The following is a 20014-nucleotide window of genomic DNA, read 5'->3' on the forward strand; positions in this document are numbered from 1 at the left end:
CCTTCTTTTTCTTTCTTCTTTCTCATCGGCACATCAAGGCTTCCTCATTCTTGTAGTCAAGAGAACTAGGCAGGGGTCTCTCTGGCCTTGGTCCTCGGTCTACATCCCATGAGCGAGGGGGTAGAAGTAGCACATCCATGCCGGAAATTACGCATACCCCGCCTGCTGAAGAGCCACTGTCGCAAAGATCAATGCGCTGGGGCACAGATACGGGTGGGACATTACACGTAGACAAATTAGATCAATAACATCTTCATTTCCCGTTGTATTTGTTTCGCCTCTGTTCGTCTTGCCATGGTAGCCTCCTGTTCGTTCTCGCGCTTACCCTTTGCCGCAAGTTGATCACCAATGTTGATCTTGAATCCTTTGGCCTAACTACAACATAGCCCCACGCTTTTGTTGAAGATGAAGCAACCGAGAAGTGTGATTCAGAAGGAGATTGTAAGCCACATCACTTCTGTCCCTAGATAGTTCGTCACATCCGCCATTGTTGTTCTGTTATATCCTTCCTCATTTGGATGCCTCAGTCCTCTATTGTATTCAAGCAACCGCTTCCATATAATGAAAGACAAATCTCCCGTTCAATAATTATAGAGTATCTTCCTGCCTGCTGTTGCTAGTCAAACAGAAATACCAAGTGCGACATACTTGCCCTGTACATCTATCCCTAGGGACGAACATATAGTCCCTAACACCGCCAACAATGATTTTGAATTGGCTGGTCTTTTTACATATTTGTGTCTCTTGTCTATCAACCACTTTCTAGCGAGCTAAGAGGTATCTTTGTTTGTGCAGAACAGGATGTCAACATGTATCACGAAGGGAAATCAAGATACTACCACCGAAAGTCTTGACCTTGAGCTTGATGCTGTGGCAGAGAATAATTCAACGGATACCATCCTTGGGCCTGATGATGCATCTGTCTATGACCGGGATGGATTGAACGGCATTCGCATAGCAGTAGGCCTTCCACGAAGTGCTTGTTTTGTTGACGATGACAATATGCTAATCAACAGCAGGTCCCACATTCAATGCGTGATCTTGGCACTACCATTGTTGACGATCTCGAGTTTGAATCTTGGAAGTCGTTCATGAATCATAGGGGGGATTTCCATGACGATGTCCAGCTCAAGGAAGAGCACGAGCCCTTCACTACAGACTAGTTCATAAGCGCACCAGGTATACCAGTGGAATTTATGACCCAGGATTTAGACGTGAAATCTCAATTGGAGAAGCCAGGCGAGGAGAATCATAAATTCCTAGATCTCCGCAACTGCGATCTCCTTTCTCTATCCAATACGGAGGTCCTCATTGATCTGGATAGTCTCCAGTCAATTCCATTGCTAGTTCGTTTCTCCTGCTCGGAGAATGCTGGTATTTCTAGGGTGGGTGTCATTTCGAAATGTTCGAATTTCCCATGAGCGAGACATGGATATATATACCGTATCCAATTTAGGTAAACGCGCTAACCTATTCACACATAGAGTTGGCATAACTCTGACCGAAAAACAGTCTAGCAAAGAGAAACTCAATGGATGTTCTCACGTATTTGAGCAGGGCCACACACACAGTGGAATGAAATAAGGAGAGGTTACTGGTCAAGCCGGTCTACAGTACCTGTTGACGCTGCAGTAGACGGTAGCAAAAGTGGAGAAACATGATGTATAATGACAGAGATACAGTACGGTGTATCAGTAGGAGAAGCTGTATTCAATGATCTATTTCCTTTACGAGAACTGTGATGCGATATGCAGTACGCCATAAGTGGTGCCATCAGAATTCGCGCAGTGGAGATTGATATCCGAGCTTTTGTATGATCGTCGAATCTGAAACAGATCGACATTGAAGACTCGCTGTGCGAACTGAGTTCGTCTCGAGGATCATTCTTAAAATGACGGTTACTTGCGAGCGATAAAACCTCCCCACAGAGAGGAATTGCTACGTAGAGATATCTATGTAGTTATCGAAGTTTAGTAACTGGTGCATAATAAACATTTTATTCACATCTTCTCATTGTTGGTATGCAATACGTTTCCTTCCACATAAACTCGTGATTCCTGGTAGGACCTTCAAGACACGACCTAAGAAATACTTTTTTTCTTGCCTTCTATGAATGTCAAATGCTCCGCGTCTAATCCTTCTCCAGACGGACGGCGGGATTGGTCTCGATGAAGTTCAGATCCACCTTGTGACCAAGGAGCTCACGAATGTTGCTGACACCGTACCTAGTAGATATATGTTAGTAAATCAACCTCAACCAATTTTAACCTTTTTGTCAGTCCTTACTTGATCATGGTGGGTCTCTCCAGACTCAGACCCCATCCGTAGACTCTCATATTCTTGGGCAGACCCATAGCCTCCAGCATCTCTGGTCGGAACATACCACTGTTACCAATCTCAACCCACTTGCCCAGACCTTCGTGATAACCGAAGATCTCCATACTGGGCTCGGTATAGGGGTTGTAAGCGGGCTTGAAGCGCAGCTGGTGAATGCCCATCTTGGCGAAGAAGACCTCCATGAATCCAATCAAACCACCCAGGGTCAAACCGAAGTCAGCAATGACACCCTCGATCTGGTGGAACTCTGCCAAATGGGTAGCATCGACGGCCTCGTTTCGGAAGACACGATCGATACTGAAGTAGCGGACCGGCCGCGGGTTGGCAGCCAACTTGTGCAGCATGTAGGTCGAGATAGAGGTGGTGTGAGTGCGAAGAACCAGGCGGAGCGACTCATCGGCGTTCCAGGGGTAGCGATAACCAATGGAGCCGAACTTGCCGTCCTGGTGAACCTCCTTGACGTTGTCCCAGTACTGTTGGTAGTCGAGGGGCTTGTCGGACTTGAGCGACTTGGGGAGGTGGGGGTCGTTGGGATCGTCCTCGCGAGGTCCGTCGGCCTTGAGGGGATCAGAGATATAGAAGGTGTCCTGGAGATCACGGGCAGGATGCTGCTGCGGCACGAAGAGAGCATCGAAGTTCCAGAAGCCAGTCTCGACGAAGCGGTTGGTTGGCATTTCCTCGAAGCCCATTTCGAAGAAGATGTTGCGGAACTCTTGGCGCACCTTGTTCAGAGGGTGTAGCGTACCGGCTGTGGTTGGGGCACCCTTAGCGTTGAAGTTGTAGGGCTTGAAGTGCGCGGTCTTCCAGGAGCCGCTTGCGATCATCTCGGGGGTGAGGTCGGTCTCCTCCTTGACAAGCTCGCGAGCGTACTTGGGGCCCTTGCTGAATTTGTAGGTGATCTCCTTGCTCAGGACAATCAGCTTTCTCCGCTTGAGGTCTTGCATCGCCTTGTTGTCGGCCAAGGTCTTGGTTTTTTGGACTGTGAGCAAGTGCTGTTGCGTCTCGTCGACAATTGAGTCTGTGGTGGCCCGCAGCAGATCATTGTCCTTCTTAATCCAGCCACGCTTGAAAGCATTTCCCTGGCCGACCTTGGCGTTGTCCTTGCCCACAATCCCGGGCAACTCGGTGATCTTCAATCCGTCCATGGCGGCAACGACCACGGCGAACACCTTGGCTTCGTGACTGCCATTGGCGGCAATTTCTTCACCCTCAGCAGTGAGAGTCAAGACTTCGGTGTTAATGGCTTCATATTTGACCATGTCCCGGGATTCAAGGCGGTCGAGCGCAGCTTTCACAGTGGCTGAGGGGTCGGAGGGGAAGGCATCGCTGGAGAGAAGGGGCGCATCTGACTCGGACAGGGCGTCCAGAACCGGCTTTGTCAAATCGGACGCCATAACAGCCGTATCCTATAGGATAAATTGGGAGGAAGGTCAATATTGAATATCGGGCAGTATTTCGCAGAATTATGACTCGGCGGGACACAATGCGGGAAAGCACACCGACCACTTCTGCCGTTTGACCCCGCCAACGGTCGTACATAAGCAGGTCAAACTGATACTTCCATATTGTATTCATTTTAGACGATATATTGATATTGGGATGGTGTCACATATTTTGATACAACCCATTCTTATAGGCTGCCGAGCCTATCAACATGAACTGTGCATCCGACTAGTGACCTACACTATGCCTACGCACCAAGACCCAGTCCAAGTAAGATATGCTAAGTAAGACAACGTATACTGCTCCTGACTGTAGATATCAAAACGTAAAACGACCACACGTGCGCAGTTGGAGCTGACCAATATCACTCAGCCACACACGTTTACCCGAATTGGAATCGAACTATGGAGCTGGGACCCTAGAGACATCTTCGTTCATTCATTTCTGACTGGCTTTCCACCGAATCTCAAACCCACCCAATCCCGAGACTTGCTCGTCTATCCTCGCTTGAGACTATTTTTGAAATGCCTGAGTTTAGACTATTGCGACGCCCATATGTGCCGGGTGACTGGAGCCACGGCCCTACGATCGCCATTACAGAGTCGATCGTCACGCTTTCGGGATTTGGTAAAGCGAGTGAAGTTGATCCAGGAGGTTTTGTGTACGGTGTATTTTGTACCCAAGTACATGATGCTCGAAACTTTAATAGATAACGCTTTTGTCCGTGCCCCCAGGCTGAGATGCTGTAAATATCGGAAGTGTGGTAAACTCGGCGAAACACTGAAAAAAAAAATAGAACGTTTTTCGCTCTAAATAGGCAACGAGACACAGTATAGAAGAAACCACTGGGGTAAAAAAAAAGAGGCGGCATCACCGCCCCTTTCGAAATATTTTCTCTCCTCCCCCCTACTCGTACTGACCATTTCTTCTCTGTTCCAGACCTCCTTTTCTCTCTTCTCTTTCTGTTTTGTTTCCCCCGCAAAGCCTGGCTTACATAACCGGGCGCGCTTTTCTTCCCCCTTCGTCCTCTCTCGCTTTCCTTTATCCCCGATTGACTCGGGTTCTATTTATCCCATCTGTCTCTTCTTGAATCTCTTGGCTTGATGTCGCTGTAATTTCTTTATTTGATCTTTTGTGTCAGGATCCCGAATTTCCGGTGAGTGCTACTTATCTAGGCCGAGCCGTCTCCTCCAGCCAGCCGCTTCCTTACCTTATCCATGTCAATATGGTGGATACCTATACACATGTTTGTCCCCCGATCTAGCAACTGACAGGATGCAGGGCACAATGGCCGGCGTGGATGAGACTCTCGTAGCCGCGACGGTCGTACTTCAGAACCTGGCTCGAGACGAGCCTACCTCCGGCTCCTCCTCACCCCCTTTTGATTTTCAATTACCCTCCGCCAACGGTATTAAGTCGGCCAAACTCCCCGGAGAACACAGTCTCGCAAAGGCAGCGTTCGAAGCCGAGCTTGAGGCCTTGGTGCGCCGTGTGCACCATCTGGAATTCCAAGCTGTCAGTCACCACAAATTCCCCGACGATCTCCAACAGCAGACGGATCCCCATGAAACCACCCCGTCTGCTGGAGAACCCAACGAGAAGAATCCTGATTTCTTAAGGACATTTGGGCTCTCTCGCTTGTCGTCCGGTCAAGATTCTGACTCTTTATCTTGCCTTTTACAGCAGCAAAAATCGACCCAAACCGACCAACCCAAGGCTTCCCCAGGCCCAGACGAACAACGCCCATTGGGAGAAATCGACGATGACGAAACCGACGAAGAAGAAGATGCCAACTCCGGCACCCGTGTCGTACGGGAGGAGGACATCAGTTACCTCCGCAACCACGTCCAAAAACAGGCCGAGGAGATAAGCTCCCAGAAGGATATCATTGCCCAGGTCCGCGACGAGTTGCAAAAACAGGAAGAGCACACTCGCCGTGCTCTTACCAAGGTTGAAAACGAGGATGTCGTTCTTTTGGAACGTGAACTGCGGAAGCATCAACAGGCCAATGAGGCTTTCCAGAAAGCTCTACGTGAAATCGGCGGCATTATCACTCAAGTCGCCAACGGTGACCTGTCTATGAAGGTTCAGATTCACCCTCTAGAGATGGACCCTGAAATCGCGACTTTTAAGCGAACTATTAATACTATGATGGACCAACTGCAAGTTTTCGGTAGTGAAGTGTCTCGTGTGGCACGTGAAGTCGGTACTGAAGGAATACTCGGTGGACAAGCTCAGATCACTGGGGTCCATGGTATTTGGAAAGAACTCACGGAGAACGTCAACATTATGGCCAAGAATCTGACAGACCAAGTGCGAGAAATTGCTGCCGTGACTACTGCTGTGGCGCATGGTGATCTTTCTCAAAAGATCGAGAGCCGCGCCCAAGGTGAAATTCTTGAACTGCAACAGACTATCAATACCATGGTGGACCAACTTCGGACCTTCGCAACGGAAGTCACGAGAGTCGCGCGTGATGTCGGCACTGAAGGTGTTCTCGGTGGACAAGCCCAGATCGAGGGTGTGCAGGGCATGTGGAACGAACTCACAGTTAATGTTAACGCCATGGCCAACAATCTTACCACGCAAGTGCGAGATATTGCCACTGTGACCAAGGCTGTCGCCAAGGGTGATCTCACGCAGAAGGTCCAGGCGAACTGCAAGGGAGAAATCGCTGAACTCAAGAATATTATCAACTCCATGGTGGACCAGCTTCGCCAATTCGCACAAGAAGTCACCAAGATCGCCAAGGAAGTCGGAACCGACGGTGTCCTCGGAGGACAAGCCACCGTGAACGATGTCGAAGGAACATGGAAGGATCTGACAGAAAATGTCAACCGCATGGCCAACAACCTGACCACCCAGGTGCGCGAGATTGCGGACGTTACCACCGCTGTCGCCAAGGGTGACTTGACCAAGAAGGTCACTGCCAATGTCCAAGGAGAAATTCTTGACCTTAAGAGCACCATCAATGGCATGGTGGACCGGCTCAACACATTCGCCTTCGAGGTCAGTAAAGTGGCTCGTGAGGTCGGCACAGACGGCACCCTTGGCGGACAGGCCAAGGTAGATAATGTGGAAGGAAAATGGAAAGATCTCACCGACAATGTGAACACTATGGCGCAGAACCTGACCTCTCAGGTACGAAGTATCTCCGACGTCACACAAGCCATTGCCAAGGGTGATCTCAGCAAGAAAATTGAGGTGCATGCTCAAGGAGAGATCCTCACTCTTAAGGTCACGATCAACCACATGGTGGGGCGACTCGCCAAGTTCGCTACCGAACTGAAGAAGGTCGCCCGCGATGTCGGTGTCGATGGAAAGATGGGTGGTCAGGCCAACGTGGAGGGCATTGCGGGGACCTGGAAGGAAATCACCGAGGACGTCAACACCATGGCCGAAAACCTGACATCCCAAGTGCGTGCATTTGGCGAAATCACAGATGCCGCCACAGACGGTGACTTCACCAAGCTCATCACGGTCAACGCGTCAGGTGAAATGGACGAACTGAAGCGAAAGATCAATAAGATGGTGTCCAACCTGCGGGATAGTATCCAGCGTAACACTGCTGCCAGGGAGGCTGCCGAACTTGCCAATCGCACCAAATCAGAGTTCTTGGCAAACATGTCTCACGAGATCAGAACGCCAATGAACGGTATCATTGGTATGACGCAGCTAACATTAGATACGGATGACCTCAAACCGTACACCCGAGAGATGCTCAACGTCGTGCACAACCTGGCAAACAGTTTGCTCACCATCATTGACGACATCCTGGATATTTCCAAGATTGAAGCCAACCGTATGGTGATCGAGAGCATTCCGTTCACCGTTCGTGGCACTGTATTCAACGCCCTTAAGACATTGGCTGTGAAGGCCAACGAGAAGTTCCTCAGCTTGACATACCAGGTTGACAACACCGTTCCTGACTATGTCATTGGCGATCCATTCCGTCTGCGCCAGATCATTCTCAACTTGGTTGGTAATGCCATCAAGTTCACCGAGCATGGTGAAGTCAAACTCACCATTCGGAAGTCTGATCGGGAGCAATGTACAACAAATGAGTACGCCTTTGAGTTCTCCGTTTCCGACACGGGTATTGGAATTGAGGAGGATAAGCTTGATCTCATTTTCGACACCTTCCAACAAGCCGATGGCTCAACCACCCGTAGATTCGGTGGTACTGGTCTCGGTCTCTCCATTTCCAAGCGTCTCGTGAACTTGATGGGTGGTGATGTTTGGGTCACATCTGAATACGGCCATGGAAGTACCTTCCACTTCACCTGCGTGGTGAAGCTGGCAGATCAGTCCTTGAGCGTCATCTCCAACCAGCTTCTTCCCTACAAGAACCACCGAGTGTTGTTCATTGACAAGGGTCAGAACGGCGTTCAGGCTTCTAACATCTTGAAGATGCTGAAGAAGATTGCCCTAGAACCCCTGGTTGTGCGAAATGAGGAGCATGTTCCACCGCCAGAAATTCAAGATCCTTCTGGTAAGGAATCAGGCCACGCCTACGATGTCATCATCGTGGACTCGGTCGACACCGCCAGAATCCTGCGAACATTCGATGAGTTCAAGTATATTCCCATCGTTCTTGTGTGTCCATTGGTGTGCGTCAGCTTGAAGTCGGCACTGGATCTCGGTATCAGTTCATACATGACCACCCCGTGTCAACCGATCGATCTCGGAAATGGTATGCTGCCGGCATTGGAAGGCCGCTCCACGCCAATCACCACAGACAACTCCCGTTCATTCGACATTCTCCTTGCTGAGGATAACGATGTGAACCAGCAACTCGCAATGAAGATTCTCCAGAAACACAACCACAATGTATTCGTTGTCGGGAACGGTCTGGAAGCCGTCGAGGCTGTCAAGAAGCGCCGTTACGATGTCATCTTGATGGATGTTCAAATGCCTGTCATGGGTGGATTCGAAGCCACTGGTAAGATTCGTGAATACGAACGCGAAAGTGGACTCCAACGAACCCCTATTATTGCTCTTACTGCCCACGCCATGTTGGGTGACCGAGAAAAGTGCATTCAGGCCCAGATGGACGAGTACCTGTCGAAGCCGCTCAAGCAAAACCAGATGATGCAAACTATTCTCAAGTGCGCTACCCTTGGTGGTTCGCTGTTGGAAAAAAGCAAGGAGTCTCGGATTTCAAGTAGCGGGGAAATGCATCCCAACTACTCAATGTCCTCGGACAACCAAAACCAGCAGCAGCAGCAACAACAACCGCAGCAGCGGTCACAAAAGCAGCAGCAACAACCATTGCCACAACCTCCTCCTCGCCCCGCGCCGGAAACGCGGGCTGTAACGACCTCTGGTCCCATCACCCGGGGGAGTGTTGTCAGTCCCACAGAAGAGAAAGAAGAAGAGATGATAGACGAGCGGGTACGTTAGCTGTATGTTCCAACATGAGTTGTTCGGACCAGATTGGCTAATCGTGTTCTCTCAAATAGACATTGTTGCGATCAAACAGCAGCTGAGTTTGTTCGTATATCACAAACATTTGTTTTCTGCCTCGCAGATTTGCCAGCTGATTTTTCGATGTGGCCGTTGATACCCCTGTCTATATGAGTCTCATCTTATTAGGTGTGTCTGCTTTGATCTATTCCATACCCAATTGCGCTTTGCTTCGTCTCTTGTGATCCGCTTTCGATTCTTTTCCTCCTATCTCCACCGCGCCCACCTCTTGCATTCGCTTGTCTTTGATTTTTATCCCGACGGATATGGAGTTAGGCGCATACTATTCGATACGACTTGGTCTGATCTATAAGGAAGTCCAGTGAACAACTGAACAGGGGAGTTTTCGCTTATCAGAGGGGCGCTTTGCTATTCTATTTCTTTCGTCTTGTCTTTTGGGATTCATTTCCCATCCAGCCTCTCGCTTTTATCTTTTACTCTTGGCATCCCCGGCCCCTCAGGACCTCAGCATCTCCCTTTTCCTTTCCATTTTGTATTGTATTTAGTTTTTATATTTCCTTTCTTCATCATATCAAGTGCGGCTCGAGAATACCGCTCTTCATCCTCTGTGAGGTCCCTTTCTAGTCTGCCATTTCTCATGAAGGCGATTCTTCTCTCTTTTTCTTTCTATCATAGGGCTATTGGATTCTTTTGTTGAGATCAAAATGTCCCGTTTTTTCTGTGCTCTCACTAGGAACACTCGGAAAGCGAGTAGCTATAGGCGTGAGGAAGCCCCTTTGCATTTGCAAGATAGTGAGCACAGCCACGCGTGCGAAGAAGCCCCGCATTCTGCGCAGTCTACCCAGGCGCGGCTGAATGAAGAGAAAATCTTCCTACTTAGGTCGTGTGCCACCCATGTACTACTGCAAACCTCAAGTCAACTTGGTTGCTCGTCTTACCTGACTGTTAAGAACCAAGACAAGTTCTTCGCACTCTCCTTTTACCAACGAACAATATACCATCGGATGGATATGCGCCCTGCCGGCCAAGGGTATGGTAGACAAAGAGCATGGGAACACAAACTCCGTCAACTGAGGCAGACAACAACACATACATCCTGGGTCCTATGGGAAACTTCAACATTGTCGTAGGATGCTTGCCTTTACATGGACTCGGTTCTTCCTCTGCTACAGCAGTTGCCAACGAGATGCTCTTTACTTTTCCGAAGATCCGCCCATGCCTGGTCTACTCGCTCCCCTTCCCGTCAGGATGACACCTCCGTAACCACTAGAATAAACGCTTCGAAGCGGAAACTCATTTCAACGCGCCAGATATACGGCTGAAGATCATAGTTCGCATAGGTCAAATTATAGTACGTGAGTACCTGAAGGCCAAGGGAGAACAGCTGGTCCCTATCATCCGACGAGAGATGCGTACATCGACGGGAATGTCGGGCTGCCAGACGCATCTGGCAGACGGAAGATCGTGCCATATACAAGGCCAATTGGTGGGGAGGGATCGACCTGTCACAGTCCTTCAGATAAGCGTCTTCCAGTCTGCTCTCGAGAGTATCAATGGCGCGCTCTTCGGCAATTATCCTTTCGGCCATAGTACCGTCTTCTGACAGATGCTCCATAGCCTTCAAGCTACCCATGCAATCGCCGATCTCGGATCGGATCTTACAGAACAGCATCTTGGTAGCACCGGGCCGATCCTGGGGTGGCTTTCGCATTGAGAGTGACAGGTCATTGTCGCTCACGTTGCGCGGACGCTCACAGAAATGGTATGAGAGCGCACTCACGACCACGCCGCACAATTGTGCCACTCACAAAGCTCGAGTCTCCGAGCCAAGTAGTCTGCAGCCTCAATAGCTCCAGAAGTTTTGCTTTTTCGGCCCTTTAATTTCGATCCGTAGACATGTTGAGCATGGTCGGTGGCCATCACAGCGCACTTTTCGTTGTTGGCAGAAGTAACAGGAATGGCCCCGAGTAACACGGGAGCTTGAATTTAACATGGTGCCCATATTATTTGTTGCAATCGATAACTTTCAGAGAGCAGACGAGAAGAAGGGCCAAAGCGCGTTGTATTGTTTAAGCTTGCTTCCAGCGGGACTCGGGTTTCGAATAGCTGCCAATACAATTCAGACAGAGGGAGGATACCGTGGACGTCCTTGGAGAGTTTGTGGACGTATATGGTGAGGTCTGGTCACAGGGGGTGGGTGTACTGTATGTCTCGGACCCGTGGGTGCGTCGGCGCTACCTTCGGTCCCGTCTGTCTCGCAATGAATTGGGATTCTTTGTTGGTTTCGGCGCCGAGATGAACTTCATCCCAACGCGTCCTAGTAAATATTACTGAGTATTTATAGTCCTTTTCCTGTACATCTCAAATTATATTCACTAGTTTATCGCACAACACTCAATAATTCACATACATTGTTTAACTATCATTCTTGGCCATGGCTCATTCAATAGATGAGAAACGGTTGGACCAGCCGGACAGTACCTCAATGGATAATGAGAAATCCTCAGTTGGCCATGAGAGATCCTCTGTTGATTCTGAAAAGCCCTCAGTTGATGAAGAAAAGCCTTCGGAGGCCAAAGAAGACGATAGTCAGTTTCCAAAAGGGATCAAGCTCGCAGTCATCATCGTTTCGATCCTGCTTGCTATGTTTCTGGTCGCATTGGTATGAGTTTCATGAGTTCACTGTTGTTAACGCAACTATACTAACGAATCTTTCGGACTAGGATCGCACTATCATCGCCACTGCAGTACCAGAAATCTCCAACCAATTCAACGCTCTCGACGATATCAGCTGGTACGCCAGCGCCTATCTCTTGACAAGTTGTGCCACCCAGCTATCCTGGGGCAAAGTATACACTTATTACTCCACTAAGAACATCTTTCTTGTTGCGATCCTGATCTTCGAAGTCGGATCGGCGCTCTGCGGCGGTGCCCCCAACTCCAATGCATTCATCGTGGGAAGAGCGATAGCAGGAATTGGCTCAGCAGGCATCTTCTCTGGCGCGACAGTGATCATCGCACAGATCGTGCCACTGGCCAAACGGCCAATGTACGTCGGGCTAATGGGCTCAATATTCGGCATCTCGTCAATTATTGGACCCTTGCTCGGTGGTGCCTTCACAGACAACGTTACATGGCGTTGGTGCTTCTACATCAATCTTCCAATCGGCGGATTCACTATGGTTGTGCTTTTCCTGTTCCTACTGATCCCACCCCCACGCGATACCTCCACTGATACATGGAAGCGGCAGATCCTCCGCCTGGACCCACTAGGGAGCGTATTGTTCCTTCCCGCGGTGATCTGCTTCATGCTTGCCCTGCAATGGGGTGGCACGGCTTATGCCTGGACGAATGGACGCATCATTGCGCTGTTTGTGATATCGGGGGTCCTTATGTTCGCCTTTGTCGGCGTGCAGATCTGGCTCAAGACGGATGCAACTGTGCCTCCGCACATCTTCAACCAGCGCAGCATTACTAGCGGGGTTGTATTCGCTTTGTGTGTTGGTGGTGGGCTCATATCTATGCTATACACCCTACCGCTGTGGTTCCAGGGAGTCCGCGGCACCAGTGCCGTGAAATCTGGGATCGACACGATCCCTATGGTGCTCGCACTGGTAGTTGGATCCATTCTCTCCGGTGCAATCATCACCAGAGCGGGATACTATGTCCCATCGATGTTTGTCGCGACAATTCTCATGTCGACTGGCGCTGGGTTGATGACGACCTTTAAGCTTGATACAAACCACGCTGCCTGGATTGGATACCAGGTACTCTTTGGTATTGGCATCGGCAGTGGAATGCAGCAGCCATCTCTAGCGGCACAAACTATCCTCCCCATGGGAGAGGTCGCGATTGGTGTCTCGCTGATGTTTTTTGCTCAGTCGCTCGGTGGTGCGGTCTTCATTGCGGTTTCGCAATCGCTCTTCCAGAATTTCCTTCGCGCAGAATTGCCCCATGTCCAGGGAATCGATTTGTCTAAAACCCTAGAGGCTGGCGCAACTGGCTTCGTCAATGCAGTACCGGCTAACAAGATGCATGATGTTCTAGTTGTGTACAACGATGGTCTCCGACGGTCATTCATTGTTAGTGTAGCGGTTTCTTGCTTGATGATCATCCCGGCACTTACGATGGAATGGAGGACGATCAAGAAGAATGATGCGCCTGCTTCAGAATCTTGAAGAACCTTGCAGGTGCGGTTGAAGAAAGGTGTGTCAGATCGAGCTGGGCACTTCATATATCAGCAGCCAAAGGCAGTGGTAGTACGTTGATTAAGTATGGCTTATTTAGGAATTTTGTAGATATATTTTGGGATTATGTGTAGTAATTTGATAGGATATTGGTGCTTCACCAAGAGCAATTATTCTATGTCCAAGTGTATTTGTTGTTGTGTTTCCTGTCTCAGGTTCGGACTCCGGGGAGAAGCCAGAGGGCTGCGAAAGTATTCTAGTTTAGTTCAAATTTGACCGAAGAATGAAACCGAGTATTAGTCTAAGTCAAGGGTCGGTTCGCTGTACCAAAGAACGGATGGAAAGGCTTTTTTGGCCTCGAGGCTGCCCAATTTCGCCGTCAATTCCGTAGGGCCGTAGAGATTCTGCACCAGAAAGTCAACAACAGAAACAATTCTGAAAGGATCAGTTGGAAGCCTAAGAATTCAGGCGGTGATTGTCTGTGCTAGTCTCCTGAGTATATAACAGTGGCCTATAAGTCCTTTCACACCCCTACGGTCATACGATCTGAACGGCTCATCCGAGGCGCTTTGGAAATGGGCAAAGAAGAGGTGGAAAAAAGAGGCCAAAGTAGGGCGGAAAGAATGCCTGAAATGGTATACCCTCAGTTTGAGGATTTTGTAAAGAATTCGTCTAACACTTCATAGCACTGTGAACAAATTGATGACCACTGTTTTAGAATTACAATTTCTTATTCATTCTCCAAAGATCTCATTGTAGTCGTGACCAGTCTAGTCACTATACGGACTAGCAAAATTCTATGTAACATTTTGGGTAATTGCAAAAAAATATTCTGTTAGCCACAAGAAGCTAACAGCCCACTGGATATGAGATATGATGAAAAACATTGATTGCTTTTAAAACACCATGAAAGCATGCCCAACTCCGAAAAACTGCAAGCTGCAGGAACCGTGTCGTATCTGAAGAAGCATGAAAACAAAAGGAAAAAAGAAAAGAGGAAATGCCTGAGATCGGATTTAGTCGATATCCATCTCCTCCTCGACACCACCATCCACCAAGAGCTTGCTCTTCTGCTTTTGGCGGAGTCTCTCCTCGCCGTGGACTCTGTTGGCAGTCTTGCTCTGCTCGGCCACCATGGGCTGACCCTCCTCGCGCTCCCGGAGTTCCTTGCGGATGAGGTGCTCGCCAGTGGCAACAACCTTGCGGTCCTCCTCGCGCTTGCGGTCGCGGGCAAGCTTTCCGGCCAGGCGGCGTTTCGTGAAGACACGCTCGCGGCGGGCTCTGATCTCCTCCACTCTCTCCATAGCGGTAATGGTGGCGGCCACCAGGTTGCGGTCGTACTTGACGGGGACGTTTCTCTTCTTGGCGAACTGTGAGAGGACGAGCGACGAGTCCACGATCATCTCCTTTCCGCGAGCAGCACGGTGAGTCTTGGTCCACTTCAGCTTGCGGGGTTGACGCTTCATCTTGAAGTTCTTGTGGCACTTAGACCGACAGAAACGGAATTGCCGGGCATCGTTGCGGACGAATGTGATGCCTTTGCTTGGGAAAGCCGGGCGGGAACAGAAGTGGCAGGTTTCAACACTAGAAACAGAAGAGTCAGTAGGATAAAACTATAGAAAATGAGATAAAACATACCGCATGGCTGTGGATGGTGTTGGTTATGGCTTTGTTGAGTCGCAAGAAACTTTTTTTGAAGCTGGGCCTGAATGGTGGAGCAGACAACGCTAAACCCCTTTTGGGGTTCGAGCGCTGACTTTTCTATCCCGCGGCGCCTTCACCTTTCCCCGTCCAAGCATCGACTCACCTCCATCACTGTCAATCTCCATAATGGCCTCCGTTCTCACTATTGGTCTCGGTGTCGGCGTTGCGGCTTTCCTCGTGAGTATGACAGAACGCATTTCGGTATTACCAAACTGACATGTTTACAGGGCCGTGCCGGTCTGGTCGCCTACCGTCGCTCCGCTGGAGGTGTTAACGCTGCCGGAAAGGCATTTTACAAGGGGTAAGTGAACAATTTATCTCAAACATAGCATAATGGATATCAGCTCACGGCGTGAACAGAGGATTCGAGCAGCGCATGACCCGTCGGGAAGCCTCCCTGATCCTTCAACTTGCGTATGTCCCCCAGACCCTATCGACTTCTAATGCATCACAACTGACTGGATACAAGTGAACGAACCTTGACCAAGGACAAGGTGCGCAAGAACCACCGTCAGCTCATGTTGCTCAACCACCCCGATCGCGGCGGTAGCCCATACTTGGCCACCAAGATCAACGAAGCGAAGGAATTCCTCGACAAGCACACCTGAGACTCTCTGTATACGACCTTTCCTCGATAACCAGCCCTGCCGATGAAGGAATAGTGAATTTTGGGCGCATAGCGTGGCGTTGGTTTTGGCATTTACGAGGTCGCAGGAACAGATATGATCCTGCAACTTTGTTGTATTATATGCACTTTGTTTTCCATATCCTCACGAGATCGCCACTCTTCGTTGAATGTACTTTTATCTACTATCAATCCTCCCTTGGGAATCGGGAATCGCCGGCATCACTCACCGCGTGCCTCTCCGCCATGTTGTCGATCCCTGCTGATTGAACACAAGCACGCGGGACAGACGCTGCGAAGTCACATCCCATTCTGTACATGTATGATACGTAGGTCCCCATGGTTCCAGGGCTGCATTGCTTTGGAGACGGGGTACCCCGCGAATACAGCCCAAGCCCAAAATCGAAAATGAACAGTGTAAGACATGCGCAATTTATGCCAATAGAATGAGATCTAATCTGCTTGGATCGGCGTGTAAAACGAGTACGGAAGCCCCTCCCCCCTGTCCGGTTCGGACGAAATGGACCGCCAGTGACCGGCTCGGCGATCGGATTTTAGGATACCCGTCTATGATGCCACTAAACCTTCAGGCAACCAGAGCTCGATCTTTGGTCTGTGGTATATTCACTTCTGCTCGTATTCGTTTCTGCGTGTGGTTGACTCATTTCTTACCTAAAGTTTCAGCGTTTCATTGAGAGCAAAGACTCTGACGCCTCTGAATGCGCCCTCTGCCTCCATAATTGCAGGGCTTTCGCCGTTCGTCGTATAAGCTATTCGAGACGCAAGCGCATTCCGAAGTACCGCCCGTTCACTTGACACCGCTGTCGCCTCTACTCCTCGGAGTTGCCCCTCACACACAAAATGGACGGCCTGGGAGAAGGCGACGGCATGGGCTTCGACATGAGGCAGATACTGCCAAATCAGCAGCAGCAGCTCTTCGGAGGCTACGACAATTCTCAGATGCAGGCGGGGCCCATGTATCCCGATGATTCGTCATTGACCGCGGGGGATGAAACCAATGATGCGAAAAGACGGAGGATCGCTAGGGTGAGGACCAGACCTGTCTATGGGAATTGGGGGCATCACTGATGGAGGACTAAATGCAGGCATGCGATATGTGTCGAAAGAAGAAGATCAAATGCGACGGCAAAATGCCCAAGTGCTCCCACTGCATCAACTACAAGACGGAATGCATTTTCACACAAGTCGAGAAGAAGCGGAATCCTCCCAAAGGGTATGTATACTGCTGTGTATATAACGAACAGATTCTGACCCTGCCAGGGCGAAATACATCGAAGGTCTAGAGAACCGACTTGGTCGCATGGAGTCACTATTGCGCTTGTCGGGTCTTCTGTCGGATGAAGATGGCGGCAAGACGGACCTCGGCACTCTAGAGAAACGTTTGGCCGATCGAACGAATGCTTTGAATGCGGCGAAGAGTTCAAACAAGTACATGGCTCAAGCACCTCAAGCGTCCCAGGGAACACCGCAGCAGGGCCCAGGTTCCCACCAATCTACGCCTCGCATGGATTCACACTCTAGCCCGCAGACGGCCGCCACATCTCCCGATTCGCCAAAGTCAGAAACAGAAGTCGAGGCATTGTCGGATATGATGTGCTCGTTAGTGACGAACAACTGTGGAGAGACTCGTTATATCGGTAGGTTCATAATCACCGGTTGAGCTTGAGGGGTGTTATGTTGATGTGATATATCACAGGATCTTCATCAGGCTTTTCTATTTTCTCCCCAAAGGGTATTCAATGGGTCAATGAAAAGACCGGTGATACTTCTTTTCAGGACATGATCTCATCAGCATACGTCGATGACAACAAGTGGATGTACTGGAAACCCGAAATCTTCAGCGACATCTTCGCAAGACGCGTCTTCAAACCCCTTCCACCAAAAGATGAAGCTCTTTCATTGTTCAAAGACTTCTTCGAGAACTTCAACTGCTTGTTCCCCCTATTCCACGAAGCCACCTTTATGCATCTGGTGGAACGGCAATACTCGCGTGATCCTTACGAAGGCTCGGGTTGGTGGGCGAGTATCAATGTCGTCCTGGCGATCTCTCATCGTCTTCGTGTCATGAGCAACCTTGTGCCACACGAAGAAGATAAAAAGGCGTGGCTGTACCTGAAGAATGCCATGGGTGTTTTGACCGAACTCACAATGCGCAACACCGATCTACTAAGCGTGCAAGCGCTACTGGGAATGGTAAGTTGGCTAGTCTGGTATTGAGATATAATCCTATCTAACTTAATTATAGTCACTCTTCCTTCAGGGCACTCCTAACCCGCAACCTGCTTTCTTCCTAGTTGCAGCAGCTATTCGTCTTTCTCACAGCATTGGTCTGCATAAACGCGGCTCTGGCTTTGGTCTCAACCCGGTCGAGGTTGAGCAGCGGAAGAGAGTCTTTTGGATTGCTTACCTTCTCGATAAAGAGTAAGAACTTCTGGCAAACGTTCCTTGATTTATGCTAACATACCCGTAGCATCTGTCTGCGCTCTGGTAGACCACCAGTACAAGACGACGATGACATGAATGTGGACCTGCCGAGCGAAGACCCACCAGACAACGTTGGCAACGTACCTCTAGCTGATGGTAGAAGCAAGTTTAATCTATTCCGGTCAATGTGCGAATTTGCAACCATCGAAAGCAGAGTATACAAGCGACTCTATTCCGCTAAAGCGTCGAAGCAATCCGATGGCGAATTACTTAATACCATTGGCGATCTCGACAAAGAGCTGGAAGACTGGAAAGACAGCATCCCTATCGACTTCCGACCTGAAAATGAAATCCAAGCCACACATACTCCTCTCATCATCCACATCGTCGTTCTCCACTTCGCTTACTACAATTGTCTGACTACAATCCACCGGATGTCGGTACATCACGGTTATTGGACTAGTCGCCTGTCCAACTATGCCATCCAAGGACTGAATGCACGACCCTTGAACCCAAGAGTCTTCCTCTCGGCTGTGCTGTGTGTCACAGCTGCCAGAGCATCGATCAATCTGATCAAGTATATCCCACAAGGAGATTTCGCTTGTGTTTGGTAGGTGTCGACTCAGCAGTGCTGATTCTACGTCGTGCTAACTATAATATCAGGTTGATTCTCTACTACCCCGTATCTGCACTCGTTACCCTTTTCGCCAATATTCTCCAGAACCCCACTGATGCCCGTGCTCGTTCCGATGTTAAACTAATGAACGTGGTTGTCAACTTTTTGTCGACCTTGGTCTCCGACGAATCAAATGGCAGCATCAAGCGTATGCTTGGTCTATGTGGCGAATTCGAAAGGATCGCCAAGGTCGTCCTGGACAAATCCGAAAAAGAGTCTCAATCGAGGAAGAAGCGCAAGAATGCGCCAGAAGAGTCCACAGGACAGGATGGGTCCGAAGAACAGTCTGCAACTTCGCCGTCTGCCAAACGCACACAAGGTGCATCCAACTCCGCAGGTTTCTCGCCTTCTGTGTTCACCAAGCCTACGGCTCCCTCGCCTGGTGGATCTAAACCATATCTCGGAGCCCCAATGCCAACAAGTGGCATTTCACCTGATCTCCCAAGTAATATTCATTCCATGCCGGGCATGGGCCAAGAATTTTCAGACATATTAAGTCCTGATCAAATGGGTGGTGTTGGGTTCTCAGATCAACCTTCATTTGGAACTGCTAGCCCAGGAATGGCGCCATTCCAACAGCCATTTGTCCCACAGGATCTCTGGCAGATGCCCATGACAATTGAATGGGATTGGGCCGACATGTCGACAAACTTCCCTCCGTTTGAAGCGGGTATTGGCCCTGGCGGTCCCCCACCTGGACAGTGATGACCCAATAAATTTTATTATTCTTATATGGAGTTCATGAGACTGGGATCATTAGTTACGTTGTTATCTCCCCTCAATATCTCTCCTCCTCATGTATACTGAAACGCATCTTTGTTTTGAACCTATCTCTATGGTGGTTTCCATTACGCAGCGAATGGCGCAAGGGTGGACTATCCTCAAGAATTTGTACAGAAAGGTCTCCAATCGACTGATATCCTATATTCTCAAAATTCATATAATTACCTCCATAGTTCGCCGTTAACTCGGGGTTAAGCTAAATTCCATGTGCTTCCAATATCTCATGACTCAGCCGGATCGGCGAAAATTTGGAGCCGAAGCTGGAACCACACGGGCGTCACCTCGGACCTACTCCAGAGCTTCACACCCCCCAGCTCAATTCCTGCTCCACCGCCTGATATTGATGGATTGTGTACTCATCCATCGATTTTAAATTCGATTGATCAC

At 49.5% G+C, this 20014-nt stretch overlaps 8 protein-coding genes across 8 annotated transcripts; 5 read left to right on the forward strand and 3 right to left on the reverse strand.

Moving 5' to 3' along the window:
* Positions 1 to 801: 801 nt before the first annotated feature.
* On the forward strand, positions 802 to 1163 carry N7508_009344 (uncharacterized protein; the record flags this gene model as incomplete). The annotated part of the gene is made up of 2 exons (XM_058467407.1): positions 802 to 960; positions 1020 to 1163. 2 exons carry the CDS (start codon positions 802 to 804, stop codon positions 1161 to 1163), a joined length of 303 nt encoding a protein of 100 aa, XP_058315253.1.
* A 968-nt stretch (positions 1164 to 2131) lies between these two features.
* Positions 2132 to 3731, reverse strand: N7508_009345 (phenylalanine--tRNA ligase subunit alpha; the record flags this gene model as incomplete). The annotated part of the gene is made up of 2 exons (XM_058467408.1): positions 2132 to 2225; positions 2287 to 3731. 2 exons carry the CDS (start codon positions 3729 to 3731, stop codon positions 2132 to 2134), a joined length of 1539 nt encoding a protein of 512 aa, XP_058315254.1.
* A 1336-nt stretch (positions 3732 to 5067) lies between these two features.
* On the forward strand, positions 5068 to 9269 carry tcsC (putative two-component osmosensing histidine kinase (Bos1); the record flags this gene model as incomplete). The annotated part of the gene is made up of 2 exons (XM_058467409.1): positions 5068 to 9174; positions 9243 to 9269. 2 exons carry the CDS (start codon positions 5068 to 5070, stop codon positions 9267 to 9269), a joined length of 4134 nt encoding a protein of 1377 aa, XP_058315255.1.
* Positions 9270 to 10450: 1181 nt separating this feature from the next.
* On the reverse strand, positions 10451 to 10918 carry N7508_009347 (uncharacterized protein; the record flags this gene model as incomplete). Its single annotated transcript, XM_058467410.1, has 1 exon — positions 10451 to 10918. One exon carries the CDS (start codon positions 10916 to 10918, stop codon positions 10451 to 10453), a length of 468 nt encoding a protein of 155 aa, XP_058315256.1.
* Positions 10919 to 11692: 774 nt separating this feature from the next.
* On the forward strand, positions 11693 to 13385 carry N7508_009348 (MDR family MFS transporter; the record flags this gene model as incomplete). The annotated part of the gene is made up of 2 exons (XM_058467411.1): positions 11693 to 11869; positions 11931 to 13385. 2 exons carry the CDS (start codon positions 11693 to 11695, stop codon positions 13383 to 13385), a joined length of 1632 nt encoding a protein of 543 aa, XP_058315257.1.
* Positions 13386 to 14410: 1025 nt separating this feature from the next.
* N7508_009349 (ribosomal eL24 family protein) lies at positions 14411 to 15037 on the reverse strand (the record flags this gene model as incomplete). Its single annotated transcript, XM_058467412.1, has 2 exons — positions 14411 to 14978; positions 15033 to 15037. The coding sequence occupies 2 exons, from the start codon at positions 15035 to 15037 to the stop codon at positions 14411 to 14413; spliced, it is 573 nt and encodes a 190-aa protein (XP_058315258.1).
* A 187-nt stretch (positions 15038 to 15224) lies between these two features.
* Positions 15225 to 15706, forward strand: pam18 (putative mitochondrial DnaJ chaperone (Tim14); the record flags this gene model as incomplete). Its single annotated transcript, XM_058467413.1, has 4 exons — positions 15225 to 15275; positions 15326 to 15399; positions 15459 to 15512; positions 15568 to 15706. The coding sequence occupies 4 exons, from the start codon at positions 15225 to 15227 to the stop codon at positions 15704 to 15706; spliced, it is 318 nt and encodes a 105-aa protein (XP_058315259.1).
* Positions 15707 to 16584: 878 nt separating this feature from the next.
* atrR (transcription factor atrR) lies at positions 16585 to 19549 on the forward strand (the record flags this gene model as incomplete). Its single annotated transcript, XM_058467414.1, has 7 exons — positions 16585 to 16770; positions 16830 to 16957; positions 17005 to 17381; positions 17453 to 17937; positions 17990 to 18165; positions 18215 to 18778; positions 18832 to 19549. 7 exons carry the CDS (start codon positions 16585 to 16587, stop codon positions 19547 to 19549), a joined length of 2634 nt encoding a protein of 877 aa, XP_058315260.1.
* Between the last annotated feature and the right edge of the window lie 465 nt (positions 19550 to 20014).

This window comes from Penicillium antarcticum, assembly GCF_028974205.1.
Source record: "Penicillium antarcticum strain IBT 31339 chromosome Unknown utg000009l_segment0_segment0, whole genome shotgun sequence".
Classification (NCBI taxonomy): Eukaryota; Fungi; Ascomycota; class Eurotiomycetes; order Eurotiales; family Aspergillaceae; genus Penicillium; species Penicillium antarcticum.